The sequence below is a fragment of the Camelina sativa genome, chromosome 6, assembly GCF_030686135.1.
Source record: "Camelina sativa cultivar CO46 ecotype springtype chromosome 6, ASM3068613v1".
Lineage (NCBI taxonomy): Eukaryota > Viridiplantae > Streptophyta > Magnoliopsida > Brassicales > Brassicaceae > Camelina > Camelina sativa.
In genome coordinates, this window is record NC_141885.1 from 4,012,669 (window position 1) to 4,026,829 (window position 14,161).

General features: G+C 37.4%; 1 protein-coding gene across 1 annotated transcript; it reads left to right on the forward strand.

Moving 5' to 3' along the window:
* Nucleotides 1-6,850: 6,850 nt before the first annotated feature.
* On the forward strand, nt 6,851-8,442 carry LOC104790365 (small ribosomal subunit protein bS21c). The gene is made up of 2 exons (XM_010516101.3): nt 6,851-7,384; nt 8,169-8,442. The coding sequence occupies exons 1-2, from the start codon at nt 6,951-6,953 to the stop codon at nt 8,287-8,289; spliced, it is 555 nt and encodes a 184-aa protein (XP_010514403.1). The 5' UTR covers nt 6,851-6,950; the 3' UTR covers nt 8,290-8,442.
* Nucleotides 8,443-14,161: the final 5,719 nt, after the last annotated feature.

A 14,161-nucleotide genomic window follows, 5' to 3' on the forward strand; every position in this document is an offset into this window, starting at 1 on the left:
TAATGACAATAAGAAGTCGACATCATCATATAACTAATTCTGAAAGTTAGTCCACTACAGAAATTAAATGTAAAATAACCCAACCCAAATGCCCACAAGTCGTATCCGGTGCAGGTAGGCTACCAAATGTGTTATTAAAATTTTTAATACCATTTGATCTTGGTAAGAAAATTTGTTTTTAATGCGTTTGTAATTTCGTGACTTGCTCTCAATAGCAATTAGTTACTATATTATTGTGTTGGATATCTTGCTCTCAATTGCGATAATGGTGACTCACTACGAAATTAATTCTTCCATAACTAGATATCCAACACAAGAAGGGCAGCATCAAAAATAAAACTATAAAACAATATTGCGACGGCACTCATTACATTTCATAAAATGAAAATGATTTAAAAGCGTATACCTAGCAAGTTATTTAACGGTTCAAAAAACATATAATTATATATGTTGTACTGATAAAATAATAAAAGAAATAGCTATAATGAAGATGGCTTGCTGCACCTTCTAAACAACTTTTACTAAAGACTTATATGTAAAAGTATATTGATTTACGAATTTCCCCATTTAAATCATAGATTAACTAACAAAAAAGTGTTGATAACTTTATGTAAAGACTCATGGGAGATCGACAACTGCGTTATCTGCCAATCTTAAGACTTCGTTAGTTGCATCAAATCTATATATTTTTTTTTTGTCACGTATAGATTTTTTAAACTCATAAACCAAAAGCACCTTTATCGAACCTTAAAATATATATTTTGAATGAATGCAATTTCTTTTGATATAGTAAAGAGGAAGTTCACGTAGACAGTCACCATTATCGCCTCCCACATGAAATATTTTATTCAAGATATTATAGGAGATATATATATCAACAATTTTCTAACTATTCTAACCATAAAATTATTATATAATGTATATTTTCTATATTAATGACTAACATATCCCTGTTAGCACTATCTTTTATCAACATCTACAACAGTCAGAGTCGGCGCTACATTTTAGAAGGCTACAAGCCATTATAAAAAAAAACCACTTAAAAAAAATAATGAAAAAATTGACTGTTTGAAGATTCAAACCCGGGTGGTACACTCAAACAAAAATCTATCATATCAAGCACTACCACTAGACTACAAAACAACAAAAAAATTTTGGGGCCGAAATTTTCTTATACATGTTATCGGCCGCAAGCACTAGCTTTTTCAATACTTAGTAAGGCAATCCTCTCATTTACTGGACTATACATACAAGCAACTGAGAAACCATTGTTTAAAAATTAACAACAAAACACAAACAAACCAGAAAAAAACAAGCATCACGCGATGCTGAAACAGATTGGTGTCGACCAACACTACCTCAATGTCGATCGACACTAGTTCTTTGGTGTCGACCGACACCTACTTGGTGTCAATCGACACCGACTCTGCAACTCGTTCTGCACAAAGCCGAAAGTCGAAGATCCGCTTCCCAAATCCTCCAAATCGTCCGAACTCACCCAAAACTCCTGGAAACCAACAAACAACCACAAGAACACAAGAAAACAACACAAACAACAACAAATCAAGAAAAACAAAGGATTCTCGGACTTAGATAAGCCATGGTCATGCACTCACCTCTTTTGCAGGAAGTTCTGGCTCAAAAACGAAGAATCCAACACCTTAAGAAACTTCTCCTTCGTTCCCAGAAATAGCACTCCTTCCCTTAGCAACAGATCTCACCAAAATCACCAAGAACAATCCCAAAAACCTCTCAACTTACAATCTCTCTCTTTTCTCTCTTTTTTCTCAAACGGTGACAAAAACTTTTTTCCCAAAACCCTGAGTTGACCTCCTCTTTAAATATGTTGGTTCGGGCTTCAATTGAATCAAACCAACCCAAAATCGACAGTTTAAATCAATCTGGTCGAACCAGAAAAGCTGGTGTCGATCGACACACCCTTGGTGTTGATTGACACACCCTTGGTGTCGATCGACACCCATCCCCAAATCTCACTATTTGGTTTGAGGATGTTACAATTCTCCCCTACCAACAAGGATTCATACTCGAATCTCGGAGCATCGTCCATCCACCAAAAACCTCCTTGCAACCGTCACCACGGCCCGCACATCCTCTGATTGGACTAAACACCGTCAACCAAGGTTCTCCGTAGCACTGTCGCAACAGCCCACACATCTACGTGACCCAACGGTCCACAAAACCCTGACCCCACTGGTCATCACAACCCAAAACATGAGATCACTCCCGATCTCTAAGGTCTACATCCAGTCATTATGCTCATAACCACGTTCTATACATTGTTTGCTCTCTCACTCATACATTCTCGGGTCGCAACCTTCGAATTGCACCGCCTGCACTATCAGACCGTCGTCCTCAAGCCATACCGTCTAACTCTCAGATCGTCACCCTCGAGATCTTGGTACCAAGGGAACTACTCATCCCCTCCGGGGAACTAATCATCCCCTAGGAGAACTAATCATCTCCTCTGCCGCTCTCAAGGTCACAAGGCCGCGGTGCACAAGGGGAACTAATCATCTCCTCAGGAAAACTAATCATCTCCTCAGGAGAACTAATCATATCCTCCGGAGAACTAATCATCTCCCCAGGATAACTAATCATCCCTTCATGAGCAAACAAGTCCTAACGTCTATAAGCATCTCCTGACCGAAACTACCTCCCATGGTTCGCGTAACACATCGAAATGTCTTACCAACCACCATATTCCCTGACCGGAATATCACCACCATCATGACCACTCCTCAGGCCAACTCTAAAACATCTCAACCATTCGGGTGTTTACACACACCCTTTCCAAAAATATACAAATTCTAACTATTCATAGAACTTTCTATTTGTTTGCAACCGCACTTTTCATAAATAGGCAAGCTATTCATAAAACTTCCCATTTTTAGAATCCGCATATTCTCTTAGCACCGTGACATCGCCAATCCAAAAATCCTTGAGAACTAATCATTTCATCAGTGACCACTCTTCCGGTCAACCTCTAAATATTTCCGCCACTCCGGCATTTCACATCCTCTTTCCAAAAATAGACAAGTCCTAACTATTCATAGAACTTTCCATTTTTAGGAACTTTCCTATTTTGGAACTTCTATTTATGAAAACTTTCCTTTTCTGGAACTTTATATTTATGGAAACTTTCCTTTTCAAGAATTGCATAAACATTCAACCATTACGTATCAAAAATTCCATAAGAACTAATCGTCTTATTAATTTCTTAAATGCAACCAATGTTTACAATTCCAAAATGCAAAAACTTAACAAAACCAACAAAGCAGAAAGAATCTAAACTCTAGGATTGGTGCCCGGCCCTTCCTTCGGCTGCACCCCTCCCACTGTCAACTACCGCAACCTCGGACTTTGAGGCCTGATATGTCCCACCTCCCTGCAGTAGAAGCACACTCGAATGTTCCCTTACGTCCTGCTCCTCTTGGGACAGCTTGCTAACCTGTAATCGATGCTCTCGCACCCGTAGCATCCCTGACCACCTTGGTTTGTCACCGCCGTCTCCTCCAGCTTCCTCTTATGCCTTTGCTCCGACTTGCTATCCTAGCTCGGAATGCTCGGTTCCAATGTCTCCTATGTCTGAATGGTAGGGCTAACCACCACAACCTGCTCCCTCAAATCATCCTCTATCCGGCTGTAGTCTCCACTAGCTCCGCTCTCGTAGCATAGCTCCTCACCCTGCACCGAGTCCTCAGGTCATCCCGCAGAGCCAACAAAAACCTCCGTACCTGAGCCGACTCTAGCTCCAAAGCCCGGCCTGCATACATCACGAGCCGACTGAACTCTGCATCCAACTCTCGCGGTTTGGGTCAACCCCAAGAACCGCGCTTCCATGCGATCAAGCGCCTCCTGTGGAACGTAACTTGGAGTTGAACTCCCTCACAAAATCCATCCAAGTCATATCCCGCTGCACCCTCTGTATTGTCACTGACCTCCACCACACACATGCATCTCTTGTCAGGTAATGCACTGTAAAATCCACCCTATAATGGTCGGGACACCAAAACGACTGCAAAATATCCTTCATCCGCTCCCTCCACTCATCCACCACACTTAGATTTGTGCCTCCCGAGAAAGATCCCGTAGCCACATACCGTAGTTGCACCAACATCTGAACATATTGTGCATCCACTATTCCGGCCCTCGGCTGCATGCATGTCTGCCCTCCAGCCACAGGCCGCACCGTTGGAACCTGCCCACCAACCACTGGCGGCACTACTGGAACCTGCCCACCAACCACTGGCGGCACTGCTGCTGAAACCTACCTACCAACCACTGGCGGCACTGCTGCTGGAAGCTGCACCAACACCTTTGCTAGCAAGCCCATCAGGACATCCTCCCTACCTGGAGCACCCTCCGCTGGAACCCTCACTCCCGGGGCAACAACGTGACCGACACCGGGCCCATCAGCCCTGCCGTCACCCAAACCATCCTGGTCTCCAGACACTCTAGGATGAACCTCTGACTCTGCCACCTCCTCACTGGCCATGCTCTGGGTCACACTCTCATTGGCCTCGTGAACCTGACCCCGTCTCCGACCACGCCCACGACCACGACCACACCTGCGACCAACAACATCCCCACCTCTAACCATCTGTACCACCAACAAAAGAAGGCTAAGCAACCAAAACGACTCCTAACTACACAAGGAACACAACTCACCGTGGAATCTCATTGAAGTCTCAAAGAGGATGATACTAGGACTCCATACCACATGCAAATTTACTAACTACTCATAATCAATTCCATCACACAACATCATGCATCCAGCAACAGGAAATAATTCAACCAATTAAATTCCTAAACCGCTCTAACCATCCACTTAACCGTCCTAGAACCGTAAGGGCTCTAATACCAAATTGAAACAACCCGACCCATTTTTTTTAATAACAATATATAATTAAGCATCCCATACTACTTAATTAAACCAATCATATCTCAATACATCATTAAACCAGCAACAACCAATATACACAACGGAAACATACCAACAATACAAAACCAATACATCATCAATACAATAACATTCCTAAGCATTGTATCCAACAACCTAACATAACTCTAACCAATGTTCCAACATAAACAATATAACAAAGACCATCAACATATAGACGAGACCCTAGATCATCCTCCTCCTCATCGCCATGATTCCATGTCACATACCTACACACCACAAACAACAATTGAGATGCGTAAGTATTATCATAAATACTTAGTGAGGCAATCCTGCCATCTATTGGGCTATACACACAAGTAACTGAGAAACCATTTTTTAACAATTAACAACCAAACACAAACAAACCAGGAAAAAACAAGCATTAGCCGCTGCAGAAACAGATTGGTGTCGACCGACACTACCTCAGTGTAGATCAACACTAGTTCTTTGGTGTCGACTGACACCGAGTCTGCAAATCGTTCTGCAAGAAGCCGAAAGTCGAAGATCTGCTTCCCAAATCCTCCAAACCGTCCGAAACTCACCCAAAACTCCTAGAAACTCATGGAAACCAACAACCAGCCACCAACAACCAACCACAAGAACACAAGAAAACAACACAAACAACAACAAATCAAGCAAAACAAAGGATTCTCATACTTAGATAAGTCATGGTCATGCACTCACCTCTTTTGCAGGAAGTTCTGGCTCAAAAACAAAGAATCCAACACCTTAAGAAACTTCTCCTTCGTTCCCAGCAATATCACTCCCTCCCTTAGCAACAGATCTCACCAAAACCACTAAGAACAATCCCAAAAACCTCTCAACTCACAAGCTCTCTCTTTTTTCTCAAAAGGCGACAAAAGCTTCTTTCCCAAAACCTTGAGTCGACCTCTTTAAATATGTCGGTTTGGATTTCAATTGAACCAAACCGATCCAAAATTGACAATTTAAATCAATCTAGTCGAACCAGAAAAGCTGGTGTCGATCGACACACCCTTGTTGTTGATCGACACCCATCCTTAAATCTTACTATTTGGTTTGCGGATGTTACACTTGTACTCGTGGTCGGCTCTAGCTACCACCACCTCCGGCCAACATCCACCACCAAGTTCCGGCCACCGTCCACCACCCAGCTCCGGCCATCGTCCACCACCCAACTCTGGCCACCAACTCCGGTCACATCTGGCGGCCACCCTTAACCACCATCCCACCAAACCATCAACACCCTAATTGGTAATTTTTACTATCCCTTATTTTATTTACTTAATTTTTTGAATTAACATGCTATATTCTTAAATACATTTTCAATTTTGGCTACCACACAAATTCACCCATTTTCATATCCCTTGAATATTATGCGCGGAACATTTTTTTTCTTTCGATTCTTTGGTTATCAAACAATACCACCAAAATTAACCAAATTAATAATCGGTTTGATCAATTTGGTTGTCGGTTTATTTTCATTATTTTTTGAATTGACCTGATTTCTAGGTTTTTCGGTTAAAATCAGGTAAAACCAGTTAGAATGGATAACATCGATTCGGAAATATGTATATTATGGTTTGATTTTCTTTAGTTTCTGTATAGTTTTGGTAAGAAAAAATGGGTAACCGGTTTGGTTTTTCAAACTGAACTAACAATAAATCGAACACAATTCAAAATCCTGCCGTATTGAATGAATTGCTTAACCGATTTTGAACCGAAGCCTCCGGTTCTGTTCGGTTCGGACAAAAACCGCATCCTGTATATTGAAAAAGAAAACTCCAAAACAAGAAAACGTTTCACTTATAATGGGCCTTATCAAACCAACTTAGCCCAGATCATTCATCTTACCCATGCAAAAAATACCCGAACCCGTATATCAAACCGGGTTTCATATCTTGACCCGGAATTGATCTTCCACTAACCTAGAAATTGGGGGGGAATTGAATCTTATCCACAATTCAATCTCTCATATCTTCTTCTTCTCCAACCTCGCGACGCTTTAATGGCGGCTTCGTTCTCACTCACGAGCTTCATCTCCTTCATCTCACCATTCAAATCTCAAACCAAACCTACTCCGCCACCGAACCTCACTCTTCCTTCCCCGACTATCTCCCAGAGGCGAAGAAATGATCTCGCCATCGAATCAATGGCGGTCGAAGAGTCTTCTTCCACCGCATCTTCGCTTTCCTCTGAGCTTGCTTCCGTGATTTGTCCCTCGCTTGCTTACTCGAACACGCTCTTCTTCAGTTCCTCGGGATACAACGTGCAAGTGTTTGTTGAAGATAATGAGTCAGAGGAGAGGCTTGTGAATCGGTTTAGGAGAGAAGTGATGAGAACTGGTGTTATACAGGAATGTAAGCGGAGGAGATACTTTGAGAATAAACAAGATGAGAAGAAGCGAAGGACTCGTGATGCTGCTAAGCGTAACAAGAAAAGGTTTCACAACTTCATTTTTTTGTTAGAATAAGATTGGTTCATTTTTGTTTGGAACAGATATTGGTTTTTGCGGATTGAGCGCCATTGATAGTTTCTCATATAGCTCTGTGAATATTTTGATACTTAGTTTTTGGTATTTTCTCACTGTCTCTTTAACTTTAGAGGATTGAAAAATTAGCGTAGCAGAGCCATTTCATTCCAGTATCAGAGTGGATAGATGTTCTCAATTTTGTATGTTATGTTTGTTCTGTGTCTGCTTTCTTGTGATTGATTCTTAATAGTGAAACCAGATTGCATATATTGATAGAATGATAGTTTCTCTTATAGCTTGTGAAGATCTTGATTCTTAGTTCATGAGAATTTCTGATGCTGCTAGCCGTAAAAGGACAAGGTTTCATACTTCATTTGTTGATTCTTTTTGCAATTTCTTCTGTCTATGATTGGCTGAAACAGATTGGATTTGAGGATTAGCCTTTGAAGATTTTGATACTCAGTTCTTGAGAACCTTTAGAGAATAGAAATACAGAGATGGGCACAAATTTTGTAATGTGGTTGATATTTCTTCTGTTTTGCTGATTCTTTTGCTGTATCTGCTTTCCAGTAAATAGATCCGTATGTCGTAACAGATTAAGTATTGATGATTAGCTTTAAAGATAGTCTTTTTATAGCTTGTGAAGACTTTTGTACTTAGTTCTTAGCTTTAGAGGATTGAAATATTGAAGAGATGAATCTTAAATTTGTATGTGGTTTTTTATGTTTCTTGGTGGGTTTTTTTTTTGTCCAGGCGTCCTCAAGCAAGGTTTACCCAAGAAACAAGAGAAGAAGCAGCAGCAGCAACTAAGAGTAAGAAAAAGGATGAAGAAGAAGACAACTGGGAGATGCCTAATGGAGATGTACCTTCTTAAAACATGACTTTTAGTAAATAAATCTCCGGCCTTTCTTTTTCCGTATTATCCGCTTTTTATATTACTTGGTACATTGTAAGTTCATATGCATTAACTGCATAATGACTTGCTTCTGGTAATGAGTTTATTATTAATGTTATTGCATCTTTAATATGTCTTCCACTGTCTGCATCTGCTGTGGCTTTTCCATGGATGCAATGCAATTGGTAAAGGTCAGTAGATCACATTTGGTATAAATAAGTGTTTGATCATCAAGCAATACCTACAAATGATGATAGCATGATTCAAGAAGTGTAAGCTCTATAGAATCGATCAAGTATGGAGTCTTCCATGTAAAATTTAGACATTCAGTTTTTTCCCTCTGAAGTCTTAACACTCTTCATGGGCTCAATTTAGTATAAAGCCCATATGTAGGTATCTTAATTATGATGTTGATTTGCTAATCACGCCTACAATATTTCCAAGTCCTTATAAAAAGAGTATTGATCAAAAGTTTTAAAATATTATCTAACCACGTATGTGAAAATATTAAACACAAGTAGCTAATATACTTAGACAGTTAGACGACAACATACCATAAATTATAAATTAATATCATATTCAGTAGACTTAATGTCTATAAATTAAGATGTAAAGTATGAACTTCCCTGCAAATTTCCACTCGTTAACAATCACAGAGGATCGCCAAAAAAAATCAGCAAAATTATTAACGTTCACAACAACAAAAAAAATGATCAAGTTTAGGTACCTGAGAGGTTAAGGTTTAATTATGTACATTATTTGATCAATCATATGATTGAATCTTACAAAATAGATTACAAGATTCTTCTTGTCTTCAACTTTTTAACAACGAATCAAAACGAAGGGACGTAATGTAATGTATACGTGTTCTTTCACTTAATGTTAATTCTCTAATATAAAATTTCAACTTTCACAGAAAGTAAGTGATGACATCAAGTGTCTGACTGGAATCTATAGGCCAGTGGGTGAAATTAATCAATCACTTGTAATTAAAAAACGAAATTTTATAATTCATGCATCATGATGTTTCACTAATTAATCTTTTTGATTAGGTAAGAAGCAACCACTTAGATAAGAGATCACCCGTCAGCGATCTTTAAAATACGATTCATCATTATGATTGTTTTAAGTGGCATAGAAGAGCATATAATATAAAGACCATACCTTTGATATCACAATATCATTCACAAAATCTTGATAGTTGATACAAACACTGATATAATATGATCATAAACGATTGTTTTTTTTCTGTTCTAATTATACTTATATATAGTTATAGTTTTAGTATCAGTCGGAAATTAATTAAAACAATCATATTAAAGTGCAAATCACAAATTTCAAACTCATGGAAATACAACTAATTAATCAATTGTGTAGCAAAATGTAAGACAATTGATACCAAAATAGCAAAATTTTATTCTAAATGGACTTAGTGTTGTTTCACAGATTTAGACATCATAGAAAATAACAGAAGTGTTTTTTTTTTCTAAACATTTATAGAATATTATTGATGTTTCTATCAAAAAAAAAAAAAAACATTGTTGATGATTGGACCTTTTTGTTTCTTTATGCTCAAATTGGATTCCGTGTGATATTATAAAAGTGACGGTTGTGGAATCTTATTATACAACTAGATTAACAAGTTGTCAACTCTTTTCATCGAATTATTGAGTGTTTTTAAGCTTTACATGAATTATATAGTTAGTGGTCCTGACCTTAATTAGTTTATAATTATAGTGATATTCATTTAATTTGTATCTGCGTTTACATGTTTCAATCTACGTATCTCCCAGTGGGAAAATAATAGTAGGAAGATTACACAGGAAGATATGTAATCTTCGTTTCGGCCAAGGCGTGTCTTATGTCATAACTCATAATATTTGTAACCAACAATAAAAAACATTTTGTTTAGGCTACCTTGAATAATTACTTAGGAACATTTAAGTTAACTCAAAGGTAAATTTCGTCAATGAAATTATTCCAAATTAATAATACTATAAAAAGTTACTGAAACCATATAGTACGATTATTAAATTTATTAAAAATGCTATTTGGCAAAAAAAACTATATTTTTTTTTTCTTTCTTTCTTATAACAATTAAACTTCGTTTTCGATTTTGTCAAGAAAATAAAAAACGTGAGAGTTGTTGTCTGGTCGTCTGGTCGGCGAGAAGCGCAGGTTCGACGTCGTCTGCAATGTTATCACATATAAACGCATATTACTCTCCTGTAAATTGAAATTATATTTCTTATGGTGTACACATTACACAAAGAGTTTCTACAATTTATTATTATTTTAAAATACCAAATAAGAGTCCATACTCGATTTTCTCGTAAAAACACTTAATAGTGAATTTGATGATATATGTATATTTCCAAGTTCTGATTATATTTCATGATATTAACATGTTTGTTTTATCGTCACTGAAAATACAATTAACAAAAAGACGTTTCCAAGATAATTCATTTAAATTTTAAATTTGATTATAGTTGATAATACATATATAAAAACTGGAAAAAATAATTAAAAGATGAATTTGGCTTTATATATTAGAATAATGTTTGAAGTTTTGTCGACAGAGTAATTTTTCAACCTATTTTTGTCAAATTTTTATACTTTATCATAAGTATTTAACGAACAATGTTTCATATGAATTGCAAGAGAGAAAAAAAATAACATGTCAAATAATTTGATGACTTCAAGTTCTATTTTATTTTGATAATTAACTTCAAATTCTTATGAGAATCATGTACGATAATTTTTTTTGACTACGAACAATAGAATGTGAGGGAGACGAGTAGGGTAGCTAATATCTCTTGTTTGTTTTCATATGCTTTCTACGACGTGAGAAATCTCTAAAGACTCTTAACTATAAAGCTTTTTATTATTTGAATTATACAGAAAAATTATATGAAGTTATGAACCCCTCAAATAAATAAAAATAAAAGTCATATGAACCACGAAGACAAGTGTTTAATACAAGAGACAGCCAATTGGATCAGATCCGGTCGTTGATAGGACAAGTATTCCTGGGACCAAAGAGAGGGTCAAGATCGCCGTTCAATAATACTCTTTTCTTCCGATTAATCACGTGGTGAGGCACTTACCACGTGTCTTTGTTGGTTTCTTGGTGAAAGACTTTTTTTTTTTTTATCAGGAGGTTCGGGGCCAAGACCCGTAATCCTCCAGAGTCCGGGGAAGATCAGGTAAATGCCTCTGGCCAAGTAAAAATGACTAGCAATTTCACGCTTGCAGGGAGTCAATCCCTGGCCTAGATCAACAGGGCAACTCCTGCTCAAATGGAAACCACTAGACCACCACCACTTGGTTGGTAAACCACTCTTATTAGTTATTACTTCTTAGGGATGGTCGTAGTTTGCAATCTTTATACACTTCCATATCTTTTTTATGGTTTATATCTAATGTACATGCGAGGATTAATAAGATCTCAGTCTTACGATTACTATCTTGGAAACAAACAAAAAAAGAGTATAGAACAAGTTGTATTAAAAGGTTGTCTGTTTGTTCACCTCAAGAGTTGAGTATTTGTGACCGTTAGATATCTCTCTACATAAATCCAAACTATATATGAACTGTTACACTGATCATATTCAAATACGTTAAAAAGTATTGCTGATCTGTCCGATGTAATGGCTGAGTTGGAACTTACCTTCAAACCACAGTTTGACATTTGACATTTTTCAACCAAAACAAAACCAACTGGATGATCATTGTTTTCTTTTTTGAATTTGATTTTTGTAGGTACGCAACAACTAGAGTATCGATTAGATTTAGAGCATTAGGACGCAACAATGTGAAACCGTATCACCATGGGACATTTTAAACCCCATGATTTTGATAAATGTATGCAAATCCGAGTTTTGGCTAGTTCTATGTGTATATCCGAAAATCAAAACAAGGTTTTCTCCTGCTCAAAAAATCTCTGAATCGAATTGGTATCATAGGAAATCTATGTTTTAATAACTTTCTTAATTTTCATTTTGATAAACAATTTACACATTGGTTAAATAAATGGATGTTCATATTAAATGATATTTGTAAGAGAATGTGTTAATTTTGAAGTGGAATAATTGAATGGACTATATATTACAAATAAAATACCATTTACATCATTCTTAACATTAAACATATGATATCAGTTTTTTGATATAATGTCTTATCTAATCAGGAAAAAGTTTGTTTGATTTTAAAAATGTATTTCATATCCATTTATCTACTTATGCTAAGTTTAATATTACTTTTATATGTTTGTCATTAGATTTTCGAATATAAATTTGATAACTAAAATAGTGTTTGGCAAACACAAAAGAAAAAAAAAATCAAACGAGAAAATTGTAGGTGTGCCGAGTCAACAATATGTATATAGTTTGATATGATTTTCTATTTTGAAATTTTCTATTTATTTTATCTACTGAAAGACATGAGATATGTATAAATTAAGTATACTATCAGTAATATGTATTTACTTATATTAGAGTTAATTTAATTTTTGAAAACTGTTATGAAACTAGAGAGTTTAGGATGAAATCTCTTAGTCTTATTAATGATAATGAATAGAGGTTACATATATATAGAGAGTACAAAGGCCAAAGCCCAAACCGACAAGCCTAAGTCTCATGGACGAATGGGCCTAAATCCTAGAGATACATAACATGGGCCGTAAGGCCAAGAACCAATGGACTGTATATGGGCCGTATGGCCATGTCCTAATGGACTGTGAACGGGCCGGTCTATGGAGTCCACTAAGTGTTTTACAACACTCCCCCTTGGACGAGATGACCGTGCCTATGTTGGATGGGATCGCTGCAATGTGCTTAGGGGATGCTGCCTCATTAAAACCTTACCAGGAAAACCCAATGGGACAAAACCTTGGTGAAGGAAAAAGAGTACAGCACACATTGCTCCCCCTGATCCAAACATCACTCCAAGTCCTGAAGCCTCCGCATCCCAATCTTGTGCGTGAGCTTCTTGAACGTTGATGTCGGCAATGCTTTGGTGAAGAGATCGGCTGAGTTGTCGCATGATTGAATTTGCACCACTTGAACTTCAGTAAGATGTGCTTCTTCCGATCTCCCTTGATGTAACCTTCCTTGAGTTGTGCGATACAGGCCGAATTGTCCTCATATATGACCGTTGCTTCTTTGCTGTCGTCCATGCCGCTATCCGTCCATATATGTTGAGTCATCGAACAGAACGCACTAAACCTTCTTTGCTATAACCTGCATCAACAATACCAACTAAAACCTTCTTTGTTATAGTTAGTATAATATAAACCCAAATCTTACCTTCCTTGTAGGTAACATAAATAAATACTTAATTTCACTCTAGTGCCTTTGGGTTTGACAAGAACTAATTCTTGCTAGGAGGTTCACGGCAAAACTTATCTCTGGTCTAGTGTGGCTAGCCAAGATTAATTCTCCTATAGCACTGAGGTATGGCATTTCAGGACCGAGAACTTTCTCATTGTCCTTCTTTGGACCAATGGATCTTTATCCAAATCAATGCTCCTTACAACCATTGGGCTAGTCAATGGGTGAGCTTAGTCCTTATTAAAACTCTTGAGTACTTTTCTGTATATGCCATTTGATGCACAAGGATTCTATCATTTATGTACTCAAGTTGTAACCCCAAACAGAATTTTTCTTTTGCCTAGGTCTTTCATTTCAAATTCTTTCTTGTTTGGGCGATTTAACCAGGGGTTCCAAGGATGTTTAAATCATCCACATAAACTGCTATTATCACAAATCCTTTGTTTGCAAACTTCTTTATAAATACATGGACTGATGGGATCATTTTGTAGCCTTCTTTGGCTAGGTACTTGCTTAATCTA

Coding starts and splice junctions, on each gene's coding strand:
- LOC104790365 (XM_010516101.3), top strand. CDS start 6,951: ATGGCGGCTTCGTTCTCACTCACGAGCTTCATCTCCTTCATCTCACCA. Junction 7,385..8,168: donor GCTAAGCGTAACAAGAAAAG/GTTTCACAACTT, acceptor TTTTTTGTCCAG/GCGTCCTCAAGCAAGGTTTA.